The 22957-nt window shown below is 33.0% G+C and overlaps 4 protein-coding genes across 9 annotated transcripts; 3 read left to right on the top strand and 1 right to left on the bottom strand.

The window, feature by feature from the left end:
* Positions 1-88: 88 nt before the first annotated feature.
* LOC111289612 (small ribosomal subunit protein bS21c-like) lies at positions 89-12565 on the top strand. Of its 6 annotated transcripts, XR_016346578.1 has the most exons (4): positions 90-753; positions 2050-2200; positions 2907-3019; positions 5246-5480. XR_016346578.1 is itself a non-coding variant. In XM_022880794.2 (3 exons), the coding sequence occupies exons 1-2, from the start codon at positions 302-304 to the stop codon at positions 2156-2158; spliced, it is 561 nt and encodes a 186-aa protein (XP_022736529.2). In that variant the 5' UTR covers positions 89-301; the 3' UTR covers positions 2159-2200; positions 12275-12565. The 6 variants fall into 6 exon arrangements, 5 of the variants coding, with proteins under 5 accessions (XP_022736529.2, XP_022736535.2, XP_022736534.2 ...); XM_022880794.2 differs by lacking the exons at positions 2907-3019; positions 5246-5480 and adding an exon at positions 12275-12565 and having other exon boundaries at positions 89-753; XM_022880800.2 differs by lacking the exons at positions 2907-3019; positions 5246-5480 and adding an exon at positions 5847-6029 and having other exon boundaries at positions 89-753.
* Positions 12566-13337: 772 nt separating this feature from the next.
* On the top strand, positions 13338-16815 carry LOC111290883 (26S proteasome non-ATPase regulatory subunit 6 homolog). Its single transcript, XM_022882386.2, has 8 exons — positions 13338-13558; positions 13661-13775; positions 15177-15267; positions 15371-15516; positions 15616-15835; positions 15929-16037; positions 16217-16385; positions 16515-16815. The coding sequence occupies exons 1-8, from the start codon at positions 13420-13422 to the stop codon at positions 16687-16689; spliced, it is 1164 nt and encodes a 387-aa protein (XP_022738121.2). The 5' UTR covers positions 13338-13419; the 3' UTR covers positions 16690-16815.
* Positions 16816-18343: 1528 nt separating this feature from the next.
* Positions 18344-19319, top strand: LOC111291370 (uncharacterized). The gene is made up of 2 exons (XM_022883056.2): positions 18344-18571; positions 18688-19319. Exons 1-2 carry the CDS (start codon positions 18472-18474, stop codon positions 19179-19181), a joined length of 594 nt encoding a protein of 197 aa, XP_022738791.2. The 5' UTR covers positions 18344-18471; the 3' UTR covers positions 19182-19319.
* A 782-nt stretch (positions 19320-20101) lies between these two features.
* On the bottom strand, positions 20102-22275 carry LOC111291369 (nucleoside diphosphate kinase 2, chloroplastic-like). Its single transcript, XM_022883054.2, has 7 exons — positions 22003-22275; positions 21843-21899; positions 21529-21615; positions 21102-21182; positions 20901-21013; positions 20759-20808; positions 20102-20352 (listed from the first exon to the last, which is right to left on the bottom strand). Exons 1-7 carry the CDS (start codon positions 22246-22248, stop codon positions 20285-20287), a joined length of 702 nt encoding a protein of 233 aa, XP_022738789.2. The 5' UTR covers positions 22249-22275; the 3' UTR covers positions 20102-20284.
* Positions 22276-22957: the final 682 nt, after the last annotated feature.

Genomic DNA, 22957 nt, shown 5'->3' on the forward strand with positions numbered 1-22957 from the left:
TCGAATAATTAATTTGATTAAAGCTAATTGTTAACACCCTAAAGTGGTGACCTAGCTCTCCAGCAATCCTGCAAGTCTCCTTGCATCACTAGTATTTTTCAATGAGCCGCTTGAATCGGTCACAATTTTCCTTTCCTGATTTTCCTTTTGGACCTTCGACAGGGTGACCCCTAATCATACAGTGAATAGGACAAATGCTGTTGCAGCGAATCCAACATGGGACCCAACATTCAACATCCCTGCCCTCAAAATTCTCGAAGCCAGAAACAAAAGCCCAACCCCAAAGCGACAACAATCATCCATGGCTTTTTCCCTCTCTTCTCTCTCCAAATCACTTTCCTCCCTCCTCCCTCCGCAGCCACCACCAAACTCCCCTTCCCTCCGCTCACCACCACCAACTCTCCAACTCCCCAGAAAATCATCAGGTTTTGCCCCACTGGTTTCCATCCTGGACCCCAAACCAACATCATCATCAACTTGTCTTTCGTCCTCTTTGACAACAGCTGATGAGATCGCCGCTATAACATGCCCATCCTTTGCATATGCAAATACCCTGTTCTTCAAATCGGGTTGCTATAATGTTCAGGTCGTGGTGGAGGAGAATGAGCCCGAGGAGAGGCTGTTAGCTCGGTTCAGAAGAGCCGTGTTTAAGGCGGGTATTCTCCAGGAATGCAGAAGGAGGAGGTTCTTTGAGAATTCACAGGACAAAAGGAAGCGTAAAAAAAGAGAGGCTTCTAAAAGGAACCGCAAAAGGTTTGTTTGCTTTCCGTCCATTTATTTGTTTTCTCTTGTTTTCTTTCATAGTTTTAAAGCAACCAAAAGGAAGCAGTTTGGTGGTTTTTTATCTGCTTTTGAATTTGATGTTATGATTTTGGGGAATTTTCAAAATCTTGGATTGGATTATGATCTTTTACTCCTGTCAAATATGCTTTCTGCTACTATTCCTGTTGTGAAGCTTTGGACAGATTTTGTTTCCTGTGTTTGGTCTCCTGATTTTGACAGCTTGGGGGCTTTTTGCCTGAGTTATCGCTTTTTTGTTTCTGGTTCCTTGATGGTGCCTGTTTCTTCATAGAATACATGGTGAAAGTCTGATTTTCCAGGTGCGACAGATGATGTATTGGTTAGTTGAGATTAACAAGAAGAGAAAGTTAAAACACACTTATCATTCAAACCTTGGAGCATGGAGTTGGGGGAATTTGAGAAAGAACAAAGAAAGGAAGATTGAGAAGGGATGATTATTTGTCTCTATTGTGCAATTGTTTGGAAGGTTAAGTAGGCAATCATAATGGTGATTGAGATTGGTAGTAAAAGTGAGTGTATTTATTTGTCTTACCATTGTTCATTAATAAACTAATAGTTGAGCCCTCTATTTTGACATGAAAATCATGTCATTTCTTCTGCTTAATAAATTACTTGAATAAATGAATGCTTTTGCTGATAAGCTGCAGTGCCATAGGATGTAATTCTAGAGTACAGTCTACATACATAAAGTTTTCAGAGGTTTTAGCAACCTTTAGGAGTTAGAAGAAAATTTGGGGCTTGAGATTGGGTAACATGCTTGAGGTGGGTTTTAACTAAATATGGAACTGTCATATCTGAAACATTTAACTTGCAGGCTTTAAACAGTATTTCGAAGTTGTGAACGTCGATGGGAGCTCTAACTCGCTCTCAACCATTATATAATTCTAAATTTTCTTGCATCTTTTCTTCTTTCAGTTTTGATGCTCACTTCCCCTTTGAATATGTTCAAAGATAGTTTCCCTTGCCCACCTCCCATTCTTGTTGGCTTCTGCGGTGTTTGACTAGGGAGCATAGTATCTTGTATTATCTGTTCTGTTAGTTTGTTTGCTTTCATGCTTATAAAGTTTCGACATTTGAGTGAGTTATACCTGTACTACTTTTAGTATTCTGTTGTGTTCCTTTATGTGATGCACGCTCTTTGCGGTTTGTTATTATTTTGTGATGACCATTACCCTACAGTTTTAAAGAATTTTGGATAATAAATATCCAATGATAGCTTACCAGATGATCTGTTTTGTTTATTGTTAGACGGCCGCAACCTAAGGTTTCAGCACAAGCCAAAAAGGAAACCCCTAAGAAGAAAGTTGATGATGAAGATGATAATTGGGAGCTTCCTGAAGGAAACCTGCCCTACTAACCACATTTGGTCTGGAATTCTGTAGCTTGTACCTAACGTCAGGTAATAAAATCTTGGTTTTGGATGTTTAGTCGTAAAGGAAACACTTTTCTTTTCATGGGGGTTGAAAATAGGTTACTGATATGCACTAATCAAATATGCTGAATTGAATTCTTTCTACTGCATGGTTTTGTGATAGCGTTATCATTGTAAGCACAACCTATTGAGCCAAAGCTTTAGAGCTGTCAAAGCTTGGTGTGGAATTTAATCGTATTCATAAGAACCTTAATAATACTTCACCTGCTAATAATACAGGTTTAGCCAACCTTGAGAACCTCCACATTCCACTTTCCCTTCATTATGATAGAGAATTGTAACTGTTTGTCTTACCACGCTGTATGAAGTGCCAATGTCACGAACCTTACATTAGAAAGAAACGAGAATGGCTTATAAGTCAAGGGTAAACTTAATGATTCGTGTATTTGTATTGTATAAAATATTAAAATTCGTATCTTCATATCTTATTTATTAAAAATATCAGTCTATGACAAGTTTTTCTCTCTTTAATAGACTTTTTTTCATTAAAAATATTAGCTCGTAATAAGTGGTATCATAGCTTTACCTAATTCTTCGTAAGAAGTAGCATCAGAGTTTTACGTATTTCTTATTTGTTGTAATCTCTTACAAAGAAGACAGAACGCAAAGCAGTTTAGTGAAGAAAGCTTTTTACAATGCTCCTTCATAACAATATTTCTTTTTGGGCTCTCAGGGTGGTAGAGTCATGACAATACTATCTGATACTATTTCAACAACGTACGGATCGGTTGCCCTATCAAAATAATACCAAACATAAGCGATCCATAGATCAAACATATAACCAAGGTATTCTGGCTGGTGTTTAAAACTCTGGCGTCTTCTTGGCTTAATTTCAAACTAGTGATTTGACTTTTATGGAGATATGTCTTTCACTACATTAATTTATTTCAGTATGGTTTTAGTGCAGTAATTTTTCTTTGGCTAAAGGAATGGATCAATGATCTGTTTAACAGTTTTACAAGAATTTTTGATGCAAAAAATTCATAATACTATGGCAACTGCAGAACATATTTAACTTGTATCACTGCAAACTATGAAATAGATTGAAGAAACATGAAACTAAAACTTTAATGGAAGAAAGAGGAATGAATTACTAAAATAGAGGAGAGTTTTTAGCCAAATATATTTATCATATAGGAGGATTCTAAACTTTTTTTAAACTTGGTTAGAACTTATTCCTTCTTAGAGAATGAGCTTATAATTTATACATGAAAAAAGTAAAAGAATAGTAACTTAATATGACAAAGTCATGATTAAAGTCATACTCTTACAAAAGACTTGACATAAAGCTAAAGTTACTTTAAAAAAGTAAAGATGACTCGTTAATAACATGACATAAAGTAGACATGACTTGACTAAAAGTAGATTAGACATAAAATTGGATGAGATTTGACATAAAAGTTATCTTGATGTGAGGGCTTGGAGTCTTCTAGAGAAACTGAAAATTATCACACGTAATTATACATAAATGGACTGAAATAGAAAATCTTTTGTCTGGGAGCATCATAATTGGATTTTTTACTGTATTATCTTTATTTTGAGAAATCTTCAAGGTACTCAAGCTCTAGATAATCATCTACTTATTGGAATAGTTTTTGTTCAAATCATCAGGGTCTGAATCACAACATTGAAATAGGTGATTGTAGATCCTGTGTTCTAATTTTGCTCTAAGTTTGGAGAAAGCTTCTTCATTTTGCCTGTAAGGATTTGTTAGAAGTTGGGCTAGCTCAAAAGGGATGTGAAGATCAAAGTTAACAAGTTTTTGAGATAAGTCACTCCACCATTGTTGTAGGGTGGTTCAGGGGTCCAATGTGTTAGGTAATTGTGTAATTTTTGGATATATTCTGAAGGGTACCACCATCATGGTTCTGGGAAGTTCTGTAGGGATTGGGATGTTGATTTTACAGTCTCTTTAACAAAAGCTTGTACTTATGAACATATATGAATATAGATTTGTACAGGAAATATAGTTTGCACACATACATGTCAAAGTGAGGTTGAAAGATGGTAAAATCATCATGGAGTTCACAAAGGCAGTGGAACAAGAAGATAACATGATAATTTTGTAGAAGGTATTTGGTGGGAGAATACCATGTGTGAAGGGGTTTAAACCACTTCAAGAAATTTTCTAGATAAATATGTATTTCATAAAGGAAATCATTATTAGCAAAAGGTGACTGTGGCAAAATTGAGTTCAAAGGAGTTAAACTCAATGGCAATGGTATAGAGTTGGCATAAATACCATAAGAGAACCAAAGCTTCTTTGAATAAGCCTGCTGTATGAGGGATTTGGAATAGGTGTAGAAAAAAAATTGAAGGTGAAAACCAATGGGTCTGAGGCCATGATCAGCTATTCTTTTGATAAGTATAGCCTGCATCTTGTAAATAAGATTATATGCACGTCTTTTAATTGTCTTTCTTGTAATAATCTACTTAATTTTAGAAGGAAGGTTGTAAACTGAAAAAATTGATTAGAAAGCTAGATTTGGAACAAAGGATTTGTATTTTGGGTTATAAAGGTAAGGATAGAGAAAAAAAATTAGTTACTATTTAAGGAACAGGATTAAAAGAGGATGAAGGTAAAGGTAAGGAAGTTATCATGAAAATGACTAGAATAATTTACAGGGAGTTCGAAAGAGGATTTAGAGGAGGTCTGGTAAGCATGTCTAGAAAGATGTTATCTTTGCCTTTTATATGTGATGTGGTAAATGAGTATTATGAAAATCACTGAGAAAGTCTGAGTAACTGTGCATTTGGCATTTGCTTCTTGTTGAAATTAAACATTTGATTGAAGGTTGACATATCTAATTTCACAAGAAAGTGATAACTAATGAGGTGAAATTCAAATATTTGGATTTTATACTTTACAGCTAAAATTTCTTTTAGTGTAGAGTGATAATAAAGTTTCGAATATTTGAATCTATCACTTTTATAACCACATATCTATTTGGTTTCATTTTTTTCTTCTAAAAGGATTGTTGACCAAAATTATTCACTTGCATCTGTTTGCAGTATTCTTTTTTTATCTGAAGAAATCTTTAAAGTTAGAAGTGATTGTACTCTTATCTTCAATGTCTGTACTACTTTTGTTTGCTTTTGGGACCAAGTGGGTGGTTTATTTTTTTAACATTTGTTTGAGAAGATGTGTTAATTGTGCAAGATTTAAGAGGAATTCATTCATGTAATTAACTACACCAAGGAATTGTTATACTTATTTTTTGAAAAGATTTTGCAAGTGTTTGAGCAATGTGAGATTGAGCTATGTACTGTTTATTTTTTAAATGCATGCGTAAGAAATCAGTTTTTGAGGTGCCAATTATCATCTTTTTCTCTGAGAGTATTATCTCATTTTGTTGAATAATCTGTTGGAACTTATCCAATAATTATGTATGAGATGTGACACTGAAGAGAATAGTAAGATATCATCAATGTAAATCAATACATTATTAAGAATGGGAGTAAATATCTTCGTCATTACTTTCTGGAACTATGAAAGAACAACTTTTAATCCAAAAGGCATAACTGTCCACTGAAAATGGTGTTAAGGAATGCAAAACATCATTTTGTATCTGTCTTATTGATGTATATCTAATTATCAAAATCTTGCTTTCAGGTCAAACTTAAAGAAGATTTTTGCATTTGTCAAATTTGCAAATAATATTTTTTTTGTTTGAAAGGGAAATTTATCATTTGTAAGAAAAATGTTAAGAGGCTTGTAATTAATTACCAATCTTAATTTTTCACGAACTTATTTTGAATGTTTGTTGACATAAAATGCTTCACATGCCCGTGAAAAAGATGTTGATTCAATTAATCTTTGAGCTTAGAAAAGGGAACATTCTTGGATTGTCAGTTTGAAATGATTTGGGTTTATGTTTGAATGATTTACTTTTGTGGGATTGGCATTTTCATCTTTTTGAAGGGAAGGGTAATGAAAAATTCAAGGTTTTTCCAAAAATAGTGGTTGCATTTCTAGAGGAATTTTGAATTGTTTTCTGCACAGGAAAAGTGAACAAATTTAGAACCATGAATCTTGGAGATATTTACAAAATGATGTTGAAAGCCTTTGACAAGGACTTGGTGAACAACTTCAAAAAGTTAAAGAAACCATGCTCATACTCTTTTTTTGGATTCTAAATCAAATGTTCTTTTAAGGACTCCACATTTCTTTGTAATCATAAGAAAAAGAAGCATTTTAGAAAATTCAAACTTCTCATAAACTCATATTTCTCCAAATCTAAAAAATTGTTCAAAAAAGAAAAAATGCCTAAAAGATTCCAAAGATTTAACTTTGCAAGAAAGAAGAGAGACCCAAAGTTCAAAAGTTTAAAATATTTTTTCTGTGCAAAATCAAGACATTTTGCAAAGAATTGTACAAAGTCAGACAAAAGATCAATCAAGATAATCCAAGACATTGCTAATATCTTTGGTATTAATTTTTTTTATGATGATCTTGAATCAATCTTCTTCTTTAATGATGAGCAAAATGAAAAATTTATTCACTTTTCTTATGCAGAAAATCATTTATAATTTCTTCAAAAATGCAATCAACCTCTTTGGAAAAACTTTAAATTTTTCATTACTTTTTTTTAAAAAAAAAGATGAAAATGTCAATCCCACAAAAGCAAGTAATTCAAACATGAACTTAGATCATTTCAAATTAGCAATCCAAGAATATTTCTTTCTCCAAGCTTTGATACCATTCTAACATAGTGACAGATAGTAGTGCCAAGACTTTGGTAATTTACGACTTTAGTTATGGATTTTTCGGATGGTAGAGTCATGACAATACTATTTGATGTTATTTCAACAGTATACGGATCGGTTGTTTTATCAAGATAATACCAAACATAAGTGGTCCATAGATCAGATATATAATCAAGGTCTTTTAGTCGATGTTTAAGACTCTAGCGCCCTTCTGGTTTAATATCGAATTAATGGCCTGACTTTTATAGAGAGATGCCTTTCACTATAATAACTTATTTTAATATGATCTTGGTATAGTAACTTTTCTTTGCTGAGAGAGTGGATCAATGATCTGTTTAATAGTTTTACAAGAATTTTTTATACAAAAGATTCATAATATTATGATAACTATAGAGCATACTCAACTTGTATTACTGTAAACTATGAAATATATTGAAAAAACATGAAACTAAAACTTTAACTATGGAAAAAGGATGAAGAAATTACCAAAAAAGAAGAGAGTTTTTAGCCAAACATATTTATTATAAAAGGATTCTAAACTTTTTTTAAACTTACTTCAAGCTTACTTGTTCCTTCTTTTCCAAAAAACAAGTACAATAATTTCTTGATGTAGTCAATTACATGATTGAATTTCTCTCAGATTTTATACAGTTAACTCATCTCAAACATATATTAAAGAAAAAGCCACCCATGTGATCTCAAAAGCAGACAAAAGTAGTACAGATATTGAATATAAAAGCACAGTCCCTTTCAACTTTAAAGATTTCTTCAGATAGAAAAAAGATATTGCAAACAAATGAAAGTAAACAATTTTGGTTAGCAATTCTTTTAGAAGAAAAAGATGGAACCAGTTAGATATGTGGTTACAAGAGTGGTAGATTCAAATATTTGAAACTTTATTATCACTCTACACTAAAAGAAATTTTAACTGTAAACTATGAAATCCAAAGATTTGAATTTCACCTCATTGGATATCTGTGGAATTAGATATGTCAGCCTTTAATCAAATGTTTAATTTTAAGAAAAAACAAATGTCAAATGTACAGTTGCTCAAACTTTCTCAATGGTTCTCACAATATTCATTCACCACAGCACATATAAAAAGTAAAGATAACATCCTCCCAGATGCTTACCAAACCTACTTCAAAACCTCCTTCGAACTCCTTGCAAATTATTTTAGTTATTTCTATAATGACTTTCTTACCTTTACCTTCACATTTTTTTGATCATGTTTTTCAAACAGTAACTAATCCTTTTCTCTATCCTTACCTATATAATTCAAAATATAAACCCTTTGTTCTAGATCCAACTTTTCAACCAATTTTTTCAATTTACAACCTTTATTTAGAAATTCAGCAGATCATTGCAAGAAAGATAATTGAAAAATGTGTTCATAATTTTATTTACAAGATACAGGTTATACTTATCAGAAAAAGAGCTAATCATGGCATTAGACTCATTGGTTTTCACCTTCAATTTCTTTTTTTGCACGTGTTTCAAATCTTTCATACAACAGGTTTATTCAAAGAAGTTTTGGTTCTCTTATGATATTTATGCCAACTCTACACCATTATCATTGAGTTTAACTTCTTTGAACTTAATTTTGTCACAGGTAACTTTGTCAATAATGATTTCTTTTATGAAATATATATTTATCTAAAAATTTTTTTGAAGTGGTTTATACTCCTACATACATGGTATTCTGTCACCTAACACTTTTCATAAAGTTATCATGTTATCTTTTTATTCCATCGCCCTTGTGAACTCTATGATAATTTTGTCCTCTTTCAACCCCACTTTGACATGTATGTGTGCAATCTATACTCCCTGTACAAATTTATCTTCTTATATGCTCATGAGTACAAGCTCTTGTTAAAGAGATTATAAAATCAACATCTCAATCTCTGCAGAACTTTTCCTTTCAAAAAGAAACTATAGTGGTAGTACCTTCTAGAATATATTCAAAAATTACACAATCACCTGACGCATTGAACCCCTAAATCACCCTACAACACATGGTAGAGTGACTTATCTCAGAAACTTGTTTATTTTGATCTCCACATCCCTTCTGAGCTAACCTAACTTCCAACAAACTTTTACTGGCAAAATGAAGAAGATTTTTCCAGGCTTAGAGCAAGATTTGAACACAGGATCTACAATCACTTATTCCAATGTTGTGATTTAGACCCTGATGATTTTGAACAAGAACTCTTCCAATGGGTAGATGATTGTCTAGTTCTCTAGTACCTTAAAGATTTTTCAAAATAAAGATGATTCAGTGAGAAATCCAGTCATGGTGTTTTCAGACAAAAGATTTCATGTTTCAGTTTAATTATTTATAATTAGGTGTGATAATTTTTAGTTTCTCCAGAAGACTCCAAAAGTTGATGGTGATGCCTTCACATCAAGACAACTTTATGTCAAGTCTCATCTAATTTTATGTCTAGTCTACTTTTAATTAAATCATGTCTATTTTATGTCATATTATTGATGAGTTATCTTTGTTTTTTAAAGATAATTGTAGCTTTATGTCAAGTCTTTTGTAAAGTTATGACTTTAATCATGATTTCAACCTATTAGGTTACTATTCTTTTACTTTTTTCATATATAAATTGGAAGCTCCTTCTCTACGAAGGAACAAGTAAGTTTGAAGTAAATTTGAAAAAAGTTTTAACCAAGTTTGAAAAAATTTTAGAATCCTCATATAATAAATATGTTTTGCTAAAAACTTTCCTTTCAGAAATAATTCATCAGATAGCACAAGACAATCTCCATTAATTTTTTCTTAAAGATATCTTTCCTTATATTTTTGTCGCTGATTCAATAGTCTCCCCGGACAAATTGGATGATTTAATTGACTCAAATGATATTAATGATTCAGATGAGCCAGCACTACCTCAGATCTTCATGACAGAACCAACAGTTAAAGTTTCAGATGATAATTCAGAAGTCCACAATCCTAATGTAATGGACATTGAACAACACCCTCTTTCACAACAAACATAAGTTCTTTCAACATCAAAGTTTTCAATTTTTACCATTGATGATATTCCTCTTTTAAAATAGCTCTCAAGATTCTAAGAATTCTTAGTATGGGGATTGGTTGAACTAAACTCCAATCTTCATGTTACGATGAACACAATCTTGATCAGATTTGTTTTCAAACTAGTTGAAATTTTGAAAAACTTTTGGGACAATATTATTGAATATAGATAACTCTAATTTCTTTAAGGCCCAACCATTACAGAAGCTGTATCTCAATTTGCAGTAATTTTTTATGGCCAAGAAACTCATAAATTGAAAAAGATCAGAGAACAATTCTTCAAGTTAAAATGTTGTTCTCTCAATCTAAAAAACCTTCACAGACACTATTAGCAATTCCATCAGTATTTTTATATATTTGGTGGATTTGATGATGTCAACCTGAAGCAAGTTTTTTTCATCTTGTTCTAGAAGAACTTGCACAACAAATAAAGACATGACTAAATCTCAGATCTCTTGATGTTAGAACCATGAACCTTGGAGATATTTACAAGATGATGTTGAAAGCCCTTGATAAGATTTACAAAGAGCATAGATACATTAAAAACTTGGTGAACAATTCTAAAAAGTTAGAGAAACTATGCTCCTACGTTTTTTCTGGACTCCAAATCAAATGTTATTCTAAGGACTTAACGTGTGTTTGCAATCACAAGAAAACGAAGCATTTTAGAAAATTCAGACTTTCCAAAAACTCACATTTTTCCAGATCTAGAAAATTGTTCAAAAAAGCAGAAATGCTCACAAAGTTCTAAAGATTCAAGTTTGTAAGAAATAAGAGAAACCTAAAGATCAAAAGTTTAAAATGTTTTCTTTGTGAAAAACTAAAACATTTTGCAAAAAACTACGTAAAGTTAAATAAAAGATCAGTCAAGATGATTTAAGACATTACTAATATCTTTGGTATTAATCTCTCTAATGATGACCTTGAATCAATCTTCTCTCTTAATGATGAAGATAATAAAATATCATTATTTATGATCAAGCAGTTTGAGAACGATGAGTCTGAATCTGCCTCAGATTACTCAGATAAATTTATAGATGATCAATGCTACGAGTACATGACAGTCCAAGAACTCCAAAAAATTCAAATCCTTCAACCTCTAAAACTACCGCTAGCTCTATTTCAGATTTTCACTCATAAACATTTCCTTCCCATAACAATCATAGCTTTTTTTTTATACTGGTGCAGTCCAAACCATAACAAATCCTATTGTCTTACACAAAAACTTTTAAAAAAAATAGAAAACATTTTTCAAGACCGCTGATGAGAATGTATTATGTACAGACTTTATTAGCAACCTTATTACCCTTCAGATTTTTTCAAGTTATCAAATAACTAAAAAAATTTCAGGATCTTTACTTTCCTAAAAAGATCTTGTTATTGGTTTTGATGTCATAACTAGTATGCCAGATTTAAGACTTAGTGAAAAGGTATAAAGTTTGAAAGTTATTTCAGACCTTAGAAAAACCTTCATAATCTCTTCACCCTAACCATCCAACCAGATGTCTTCCAGGAATTCAAATAGAAATTGAAGTTTCGAATATTTAAATTTACCATTCTTGTAATCAAATATCTGTCTGGTTTTATCTTTTTTTTTTTAAAGAATTACTGACCAAAATTGTTCATTTACATCTATCTATAATATCTTTTTTTCATCTGAAGGAATCTTTAAAATAAGAAGTGACTGTACCTTTATATTAAATGTTTGTACTACTTTTGTTTATTTTTGAGACCACGTAAGTGATTCTTTCTTTAACATTTGTCTAAAAGGATAAGTTAATTGTGTAAGATCTGAGAGGAATTCACTCATGTAATTGACTATACCAAGGAATTATTGTACTTGCTTCTTGGAATGATTTTCATCTGAGAAATCTACAAGTGTTTTAACAATATGAGATTGAATTATGTATTGTCTATCTTTCAAATGCACGCTTAAAAAATTAATTTCTAAAGCACCAATGATCATCTTTTTCTCTCAGAACATTATCTCATATTATTGAACAATTTGCTAAAATTTATCTAATAACTGTGTATGAAATGTGATATTTAAAAAGAACAGTAAAATATTAACATATATACTATCCATCTTTTAAATGCATGCTTAAAAATCAATTTCTAAAGTATCAATAATTATTTTTTTCTCTTGAAATATTATTTCATATTGTTGAATAATCTAATAAAATTTATCTAATAACTATATGTGAGATGTAGCATCTAAAAAGAACAATAAAATATCATCCACGTATATTCCCATGCCAACTTTAAAGTTTGTTACTGTTTTTGTTTTTTAGCAGCTTATCAGGACTATTGACGCTGTGTCAGTCAAACCTCAGACAACTGTTTCTCGTAAAAGGACGGTCCAGATTTTCTATCTATTTTGGGCCAAATTAGAATATATTTTTAAATATCATCTGTATTTTTTCGGTGGGTTGGCTTGGGTTACAATAAAAATCCAAATGGGCTATCCAGTAATATTTGGAACCATTATTTAAAGCCCTATTGGTGTAATCGATTCCATCTGATTATATTATATTTTAAAATATATTTTTGTTTCTCAGAACAAAATTCTACGACTCCACTACAATTTTGTTCTTAAAATACGTGTCTATGGCTTAAGTTATAAAAAATTTATTTTTTTAAAATTTTTCTCAAGTTCAAATTTATTGTAAGATTGTAAAAAAAATAATTATTTATGAATTCATTAAATTTAATATAAATAAATTTGGATCAATTACAAAATTTTCTTGTAGGAAACTTAAAAATCTTTTATTGCTTAAAAAAATGTGTTTACATGTATTAACACTTAAAAGTTAACAATAATGTCTTTAATTTAATGGTTTGAAATTTTCTTTGTAATTAAAGAGATTACAATCATAAATTCGGATCTTTTTATTAACACTATTTTTTAAGGAAATGTTTAGTATCAATTTTGTTAATCACCTTGATTAATTAACAATCATTAACTTTTAAAATTTAAAAATTATTGTATTTGTATGAATTAAAAAATCACTATGTTTATTATTATTGAAATATCAAATATTATCTATTAAAATATCAAAATAACCATATTAACTATAATAGTTATACAAATGAATAATTTTAATATTATTTAAAAATAATTTATTTACTTCATAATGCAAAATAATTAATTGTATTTATTGATAAATTAATTAATTTTTAAAATATAAATTACGTAAAAAATTAAATTACAAAACAAAACAAAACCTACTATAATTATGAAAAAAAAACCGAAAAACAAAAAAAGTTATGATTGTTTTAAAAAAAACAATAATAAAAAGAGGCGCGTGATGTTTCCTTCCCGTATATAAGGAGCAAATTCCCAACGAGGTTTCTGATTTCTCCTTTCCCAAGCAATCTCAAATAAGAATCAGAGCTCGGTTCATTCCAACTTAGTGCTTACTCCATTGACTCATCCATGGACGCACAAGAAGGAGCGCAGCAGTCACAGCAACTCATCCTTGCTCACCACGTCTTCCTCCTCAAGCACCCAGATGTCCCTGACATCGAGAAGGTCCGCCTCAAGGATGAGGTCCTGAACCCGGTCAAATCCAATTGTAACTCGCCCGATTCAACTCTTCTCTTTGCCGGGTTAATTATTTCGACTCAACTCTAACACGACATTCGTTGTGTTTTTTTCGTTGTTGTGGCGGTTTTAGATATGACTCCATATTGTGAAACCCTAGTTGCTAATAAAGTGGTGGAGCTGGATCAGAGCGTTTTGGACTCGATGCGTGCCAAGAATGAGGAGGAGATTAAGAAACTCGATGAGAAGTGAGTTTTTTTCCTTTAATTTCCTTTTCCTGTTTGGTTGCTGATTAATTAGAGTGATTGGAACTTTATCATATATTTTAGGTTTTCTAGTCTCAAATGTTGGTGGGAAGTATGAGATTTTATGTTTTTTCTTTAAATTTTTTGTTACGGTTTATTTAATTCTCAAATTGAAGAGAATATAACGTGGAAGTTTTAGCCTAAAGGATATAGACTGAACCCTTTCCATGGCGGTTGTGTGGAGGCTTATGGGAGAGGTGAACAAGTGTTAAGGTGCATGCATAGAGATTGGGAACTTGTAGTGGAATAGAATTTAGGAGAAAGAGACAGATCCTGAACCAATTAGGGGTTTCAAGAATTGGAACTTTAATTGAGTGTTGTGAGGGATTGAATTTTAAGTTCGTTTCTTTTCACCTTTGATATCTTTATGCTTCTCTTGCAACAGAGCTGTTATTACGAGAGGTGCTTTAGTGTTATGGTTTCTTGTTTGGAGTGATAACGTTTGCAAGATTTATGCCCATGAAATGCTGGGGTGGTTTATGTGTTAATCAAACACTGCTGAGTTAGATAGATATGACTTGAGTGTTCTTCTTTTAACCCAAAGAATAAAGTAGCTATAACTCTTCGTTGTAGCTGAATGATCTCAACTCTCTAGGTCTTGAATCAAAGAAAAAACTATGAACTGGGATGAAGTAATAATTTCCGTTTCCTCCTCTTTTGGTAGATGACATGCACACACTAAAAGCACAAAGGGAGTGCCAACCAAAGTACGATGCTGATATTTATGAAACAAGAGATCGGCAAAATCTATAGTATCCTAGACTTCTAAGACTTCCTGGCCATGAAACCGAAAATAAACAGTGAAAATGCAAGTATGCTAGTGCTTTGAGGTGGATAATTCATCCCATTAAAAACTCTTCTATTTCTTTTCCTCAACAACATCCAAAAAATATATAGCATTCTGTTCCATCTATAAATGAATGTACACCCTTCCAAGATCATAACTCCTTTGCAATAGCTTGAGAGTATTTCTTTCTCTCCGCATCATTCACAAAGTAGTTAGAGGGATTTGAATCTTTAGCACTTTTTGCATGTATATAAGAATGCACAACAGTTGAAGATCATAACTCCTTTTCAATTGCCTGAGAGTTTGCATGTAATATTATTAGGATTTGGAACTAATGATGCTGTCAATTATAGAATTAATGATGAGTGTTTTAATGTATGAGTGATAAAATGGGCTTAATTTTTTTCTGAAACTCTTGCATGTCAACTACTTCTCTATAGTTTTCGACCCCAATCTGCCTATTTAAAAGTGGAAAGAAACAAATATTGACATATTTGACAAATTATTGATTTCTTGTTGAATTATGTTTAACACAAGTCTGCCTTTTGGCATTGTAGGATTGCTGATGCTGAAGAAAACTTAGGTGAAAGTGAAGTTCGAGAAGCACATTTAGCTAAATCCTTATATTACATTCAGATAGGTGAAAAGGTATTCAGAATTGTAGTTTATTATCCTTGAAGCTGATGTCTGCTCATCAATTTATGTTTGAATGCTATATTTCTCATCTTGACTTATGCACTTCTCAATCTAGGAGAAAGCATTGGAGCAACTGAAGGTGACAGAAAGCAAGACAGTTGCTGTTGGGCAAAAGATGGACTTGGTGTTCTATACGTTACAGATTGGCTTTTTCTACATGGATTTTGATCTTATTTCCAACAGCATTGATAGAGCGAAAAAGTATATAATCATATGTATTAACAATATCTATTAGTTCTGACTTTTGCATAACTTGAGATGTATGCCTTTCGCTAATTGCTGCTCGTATTTTGATGCCAGCTTATTTGAAGAAGGAGGTGACTGGGAGAGGAAGAACCGTTTGAAGGTGTATGAAGGCTTGGATTGCATGTCCACTCGAAATTTTAAGAAGGCTGCCAATCTGTTTTTGGATTCCATTTCAACCTTCACAACTTATGAACTTTTCCCTTATGACACATTCATATTTTACACTGTGCTTACGAGCATCATATCATTGGATAGAGTTTCCCTGAAACAAAAGGTATTTTGGCATTTAACTCAACATTGTTGTCATATGATTTGTGATAATTATTATTTGGGCCAGTCAAAGTTACTGAATGTCTAAATCTTGTAGGTGGTTGATGCTCCTGAGGTCCTGACTGTGATCGGAAAAATTCCATATCTTTCGGAATTTTTAAATGCTCTGTATGATTGTCGATACAAATCATTCTTCTTAGCATTCGGTATGTATAGGTCTAATAATTTTTATTACTTGATGTAGAATCATTAGTTTGTCCCACGATCTATCCCTTCTTATCTAGTTCCACTGCTTTCCTAACATTTATGAGGTATCTCATATTTAATAAAAGGTAAAATTTCATTCACTGATTGATTCATTCAATTTGCTTGAATACTATATCAGCTGGCCTGACAGAGCAGATAAAATTGGACCGCTATTTGCATCCTCATTTCCGGTTTTACATGAGGGAGGTCAGAACTGTTGTTTACTCTCAATTTCTGGAATCCTACAAAAGTGTTACAATTGAAGCCATGGCAAAGGCTTTTGGGGTCACAGTGGAGTTCATTGATCTGTAAGTAATTAAATCCAGTGATCTCCCTTTACATACATATATATATTCCTTTAAATGATCTCATTGGATTTTAACATGGTAGTATTATTTTCCGCCCCGGCATGATTGTTTTATCTTCCATGATTCCAGGGAGCTATCACCTTTTATTGCAGCAGGGAAGCTTCATTGCAAGATTGACAAGGTTGCTGGTGTCCTTGAAACAAACCGCCCTGATGCAAAGAATGCACTTTACCAAGCCACTATTAAACAAGGGGACTTCTTATTAAACCGGATCCAGAAGTTGTCTCGCGTCATTGATCTATGAAGTAGTTAGGCATTTCTTCTGATATAGAAATGGGTAACCAGTTTCAAAGAAATATGGAAAGCAGATTGATGCTTTTGGATGTTTTCTCATTTCATGATTGTTGTTCTATCCCACCTTTCTTTCCTACTTTTTTTTCAAACCGCAAAAATGAAGTCATTACAGTTCATGCATTTGCATTAATTAGAATTGAGATGATGAAAATTCCAACTTCCAAATTTAATAAAATTAAAAACAATTTGTTGGGTAGCATCAAAATTTAAGACTATAATTGGACAAGTGACCTGAAGCTGAAGAGATTGAAGGAAAAGAGAAAGGTGAAAGGAAGAAAGCTTATTTCAATTTTGCAAAACAAAAACTTAAAAAAATAATGAATTGGTCATAGATTGTCACCTTTCTTTTTATTGAAAAAAAAATTTCCTAAATAAAGCGCAGAACCCAACTAGGCGGAGGAAGTAGGCTAGCGTCACATTCAGGAAAAGCACAAAGCCACCCACAAGTTGTTCAAACCAGTTCAAGTCACGTGTATGTGCTAATTTGATTCTTACCATGACTGGTAATGATCCTGTAAAAGCAACAGAAAGCTATAGATAAATTTGTGAGTTTCAATTTGTCTTCTCAATAATCTTTAAATACAAATTCAGTTGGTTGACAGGACAAGAGAAGAACTTAAGTCCTAATTGGCTGCATTTTGCATTCAAGTGCTTACAGTAGTCATTCAAGAAGAGAACTTCTCCTTGGTCCTATTTCATGTGCCAATCAAAAGACTAGAGTACGTAAACAGGGTTCCTTCAGAAGATTTTTCTGGAGAGATTGATTGGCTTGAAGAAGAGGTAGGCTTAAATCATTCCATGACAGTTTGCCCTATATATTACAAGCTTGTTTCTGGACTGATCAACAGTTTTCTCTCATTCCTTTTCAATGTAGAAATTCAATTCATTCATAGAAGATTCATCCATTTGGCGTCTTCATTTCTGATTTTTACAAGCTCCATTTCTGTTAATTTTATGCAGCAAGCAAATCGCTTTTAACACATAACAGTTCTGTAACAAGTCACAACCCATTTCCTTTCCTTTAACAAGTAGGGAAGTGGATACAGCAGCAGCAATGTAGCCTTGTTTGCATTTAGAATTAATTCATTGAAATTAGTGAATGATACAAACTAAAAAGGCATGAAAATTGTTCATCTCCCACTGGTCTTAAAGACTTTAAGAGGTGCACTTTGATGGGTTTACTTCATATTGCTCATGGGATGGCTAAGAGGGATGTCTTTCATTCAAGAATCAGGTCAATATCATGACCATTGACCATCCTTTTGATAAAATCATAATGCACTACACCTTTCTTTAATCCCCTTTGATTGGAGCTAAAGTGGTCAAAAACCAAGTTACTTATATTTTATCTGCCAGCAACAATATTCAAAATATTTATTTTGTTTTAGATTATTTCAAACATTAATACTTTTCAAGCTTTTATTGAAGAAAAATACTATTCCTTCCATCATTTTTGTTCTAAATATTTGCAGGACATATAATTGTAAATGGTCTTATCAAGAGAAAAAAAAAAAAAAACGAAAAGAAAATGGAAATGGGCTAGATTTTTAGGCCAGACTGGTCGGTCATGAAAAAAGCTAGAAGCCCAGAGGGCAGATCAGAGAGTTTCCCGCTTCTTTAATTTGTGGCGCCAAACAAAATCCAAATCCCAACCTGTTGTTTTTCTTTGACTCTTTTTCCACCCATTTCAAATACCCAGATCTTATCTTTTGAACTGGAGACTGTAAGAGAGATGTTCGGAAGAGTCAGACCATCGCCGTCGCCTTCGCCACTTGACAGCTTGGAGACTCCCCCTTCCAAGATCATCAAGGACGATTCTCTCTCCATCTATGGTATTTCTCAAATTCCAATCCTTTTATTTTTTCTTTTCGGAATCCATTAATATTAAAGATTAGTACTAAGTTCAATTCTACTTTAACCGGAGATTAATTTGTGCCTTGGTTTACAGAGGCTACACTGATGAAGCTTAAACTGGGTTCCCAACGTCACCTGATTTCACCGCCAGTGGTTGCAGTAGAAGCTGACTGTGCTTCTGAAACTGTTCCGGAAACTAAAAGTGTTTTGAGCTCAGGGGCAATGAACGTTGAAGCAACTTGTAGTTCTGGAACTGTCTCCGGGAGTTTTCAAGACATATCATCCGATGAGGCAATGGTGATCTATACGGATTGTTCTTTTGCAAGTGTTTCAAACAGTTCAAGTGATTGCCAATCGACAGGTAACTTGAATTCGCAGCAACGGAGCGAGGGTGTGTCGATTCTTTACCTGTTTTCCAAATTTAAGGATTATTACCGCACTCCAACAGTTGGTCATGAAGCAATGATGATAGAGAATGATGGTTCTGCTAGTTTTTCGAGTTCTAGTGAGCGTCAATCCTTGACCGGTATAAAAAAGCGAGGGAACCTGGAATTTAGCAATAGCAGTTCTTTGCCTCGGTTGTGTTGATGGAAGGATACAAACAATAGTAGTATTACCTGATTGAGTGCTTCAATTTATACTGTATGTGTTGCAACGGTTTATTCTGATCTCTCCCTCTAGGATCTTGGAGTGAAAATGAGAGGAGCTTTGCCATTCTAGTTTCTCAAACACTGTACTCTAAAAAAGCCAAACATTCATTTTAAAGGATATAAAACAGCCTAGATAGATTCCTGCATATCAGGTGAATTTCAAGCAGAGCTTCTGGGTTTGCTCAGGACAGGGTCCCTCCATCTTTGGCAAGGGTGCTGAAGCCTGTGTGTGCTGGATTCTCTGTTTCGTTCTCTTGTTTTTGGTACAAAGGAGTTCATAACTTAAGGATAATGGAAAGGGTTACACATGTTTGCATTTGAATTTTATACTTATTAAATACTAATTTTTAAGAGTAGTTGTATAAAGCAATGAACTAAGCTCCCAATTCCTCTATACTGCTATGTTTTAGTTACTTTTTATTTTGCTTTTATGTTTTAGTTACTGTCTTACCAAAATTAAACCAATTTGAATAGCCTCGAGCTACAATAAATAGTTCATTCTTAATGTCTAACTCATCGTTGTGCCTTACTCTTGTTTAAAGAGAGATGTAAACAAATTTGTTAATGCAAATATTTCCAGGATACGTTAAAGCATTAGGTGGACAAACTTAGGGGCTTGATAAGCCCTAGCTTGTGCTGGTAACCATATAATACATGTTCATAAACTTCAAAGAATAGAGGTTACTGCTTATTCCGTTTCTAATCACTAGGATCAGTAATTCTTACTAACTAGAAAACGCAAGAACAGATCAATGTCTCCTTAAAATTTAAAGTTTACTGGGTCTGAAATAAGCCAAAGGGTTGTAGACCAGTTATAGTTCAGCCATTCTTTGAGAAATTAAGTCAGAAACAGGGAACAGAAAGGAAAAGGCATAAATTACTTCCATTACTCTTACAAAACTGCAGGTCTAACATGGCAATTAAATTAATATTCAATGAAATGTTCAAATCAGAAATGAATTTGACATTAAAAGTACAGGTGCCCAGAAGAGAACTTAAAAAGTGCCCGCCTCAACAATGGATTAAGCATATGCCGAAAGATCACTCCTGTAACCATGGTGCTTGAGCAGGTGTCCACTGGCATAATTCACCTTCTTTAAACCAAAGGGCTGGACAACAAAATAAATTAAGAGAGTCAGGAGACCACGGGGAGCAAGGGTCATTAAGACACTACTTTGCGTTTCCGTAATCTTTAAAACAGGCAAGGAAGAACAATCAAAAAGGATCCCAGTTGTTTACTTTTATTCCTAGTCTAACTAAACTGAAAGTTCTTCCATTGAATCTTAGAATTAATCAGTAATTAAATGCATAAACTTTAAATTTGATTATTGATTGTATTTTAGTTAGTGCTCAATGCACTGGAGTATGGCAGAAATTCAAAGCAGGCCAAGCGCAGAAGCTGTAACTATCTACATCCATTTCAATCCAAACTGAGAAACATACACATGCATTGGATAGGAAACTATTTTGGAGACAATATACTTGATTACTAGTAACGCAACTTAAAAACTTCACCTGTTTCGCGCTTGCCATTCTCAGGGCTGTCACTACCATGGACCACGTTCCTGCCAAGATATTCATTATCAGAATATCTACCGGCTAGACAAATCACAATCAAGAAATTAGAAGCACTAGAATAGGGTAAACATAGGCCAACCTCCCTGTTTGAACAGCAAGATCTCCTCTTATAGTGCCAGGTTCAGCCTGAAGAGGATCTGTAGACCCTATCAGCTTACGTGCTGATAAAACAACACCAACGCCCTCCCAGGCCTTCAAAACATGAAATCATTAGCATCAGTTATCTCAATCAATAATGTATATTAAATTTATGATATGTGACAAGTTAGGTAAATCATACCATACACACAACTGGTCCTGAAGTAATGTAGTCAATCAGTTTAGGGTAGAATGGCTTGGCCTTGAGATCCTTATAATGCTCCTGCATCCATCACAATACCAATTATTCATATCATTTTAAAGCTCCCAAAACATATTACTAGAAAACCTCTGTTAGAGCTTCCACTGTGATGATATCAACTTAACAGTAAGAAATCATTATTAATTTTCATTAGTTTCTGACTTCTTATAGAAATAGAGCAAAACAATGGTTAATCATCCAGTGTGCATGACAGAAAAAGTAATAAAAATGACAATTTCGTGTCTTTACATCAATCCAGAAAGCATTAACAAACATAAAACTCCAAAAATATCATGAAACAAATTCGGTTTCTTAATGTACAATAACACAGCAAACAGAAATATCATCCCAACAACAAATTTACAACCTCAGCCAATTCTTTGGGGCATTGAAAGAGCTTCAAGCCAATCAGTTTAAACCCTTTCCTCTCAAACCTTGAAATAATTTCTCCAACCTAGAGAAAACATGCATTTACAAAAATTAGAAAAAAAAATTTCAGAATAAAAATTCCAAAAACTCTATTACAAACAATACCCTTTTTGGCTACTGAAAATGCCTGCAAATCAAACAATAGATAGAAAACAATTTAAACCTCATATAATTCTTTCATTTCAGCATTTCAGCAACCAAAAAATGGATTATGGAGCAAAAGATTTTAACAAGAAATTGAGCAAAGCTTACCAGACCACGTTGTACACCGTCAGGTTTGACCATAATGTAAGTTTGTTGAACTTGTTCCTAAACAAAAAATAAAGAAAAAAAAAACGACATAAACTTCAAATTCTAAAATGGGTATTTCAATTGTGAAAGGAAAAAGGGGGAAAAAGGGAGAGAAACAGACCAACGAAGCGACCAAGTGGGGAAGGAAGATGCCATGGGAAGATCGACTGGCATGGGATTTGGTGTAACGGAAAAGACGTGTTGGGGATTTTGTGAAAAGATGGGATTGTTTGTGGAATGATGCTAGGTGGCGCACGTTAAGGTTGCAGGGAGGGGCGTAGGATAAGCAGGTGATGCTGCCTCGCTTCTCGGTTGCTGCCACTGCTGAGGTACCAAAGGATGAAGTGGTAAGGGCCACTGTTTCCATATTTCTTTCTTCTCTATTTTTCCCTACCCCACACGAGGCTAAATGGCAATGCACATTTTTACAATGCTGAAGTTACGGAACTGCCCTTCTTTATTTACTGGTAGGACTAGTATTGCCCTTTTAATACTGTGATAGATATGTCATTTGCTCGACAGTCCATTTAGATTAAAGATATAAATGATACATCAGTACTTGTAAGTTATTCAGGGTTTGATTCGAATAAAATTTAAATTTTGTTTGATTATTATCAAGTTAAATTTAAACTCGAATAGCTCAACTCATCCATCAAACCGAATTTAAGTATTCTTATATCCGACTTAAATAGTTCGTGAGCCTAATCGAGTCTCTATATTTAAATATATTTTTATTACTTTAATTAATAAAATATCTCGAATTTGATTTCGAGTTTGAACACAAATAATCAAACTCTTATCGAGTATAAAAATCGAACTTATTTTTACATATTAATCGAGCTTAATCGAGTGAACTCGAGTAGTTCGATTTCGATCACGAATCAAATTCGAACTAGAAAAATGAAACTCAATAGAGTTTGAGCCGGATATCAAGTTACGAATTGAGAGTCGAGTTCGAGTTCAACCTTCTCACTATATCGATTTGACTCGACTTAATTACATATCTAGTTCATATCTAGTTAAGATATTACTATTTTTGTTTGCATTAATTTTTGTAAAATTAAAAAAAATTAATT

The sequence above is a fragment of the Durio zibethinus genome, chromosome 11, assembly GCF_047325235.1.
Source record: "Durio zibethinus cultivar Kanyao isolate XHJ-2024 chromosome 11, ASM4732523v1, whole genome shotgun sequence".
NCBI lineage: Eukaryota > Viridiplantae > Streptophyta > Magnoliopsida > Malvales > Malvaceae > Durio > Durio zibethinus.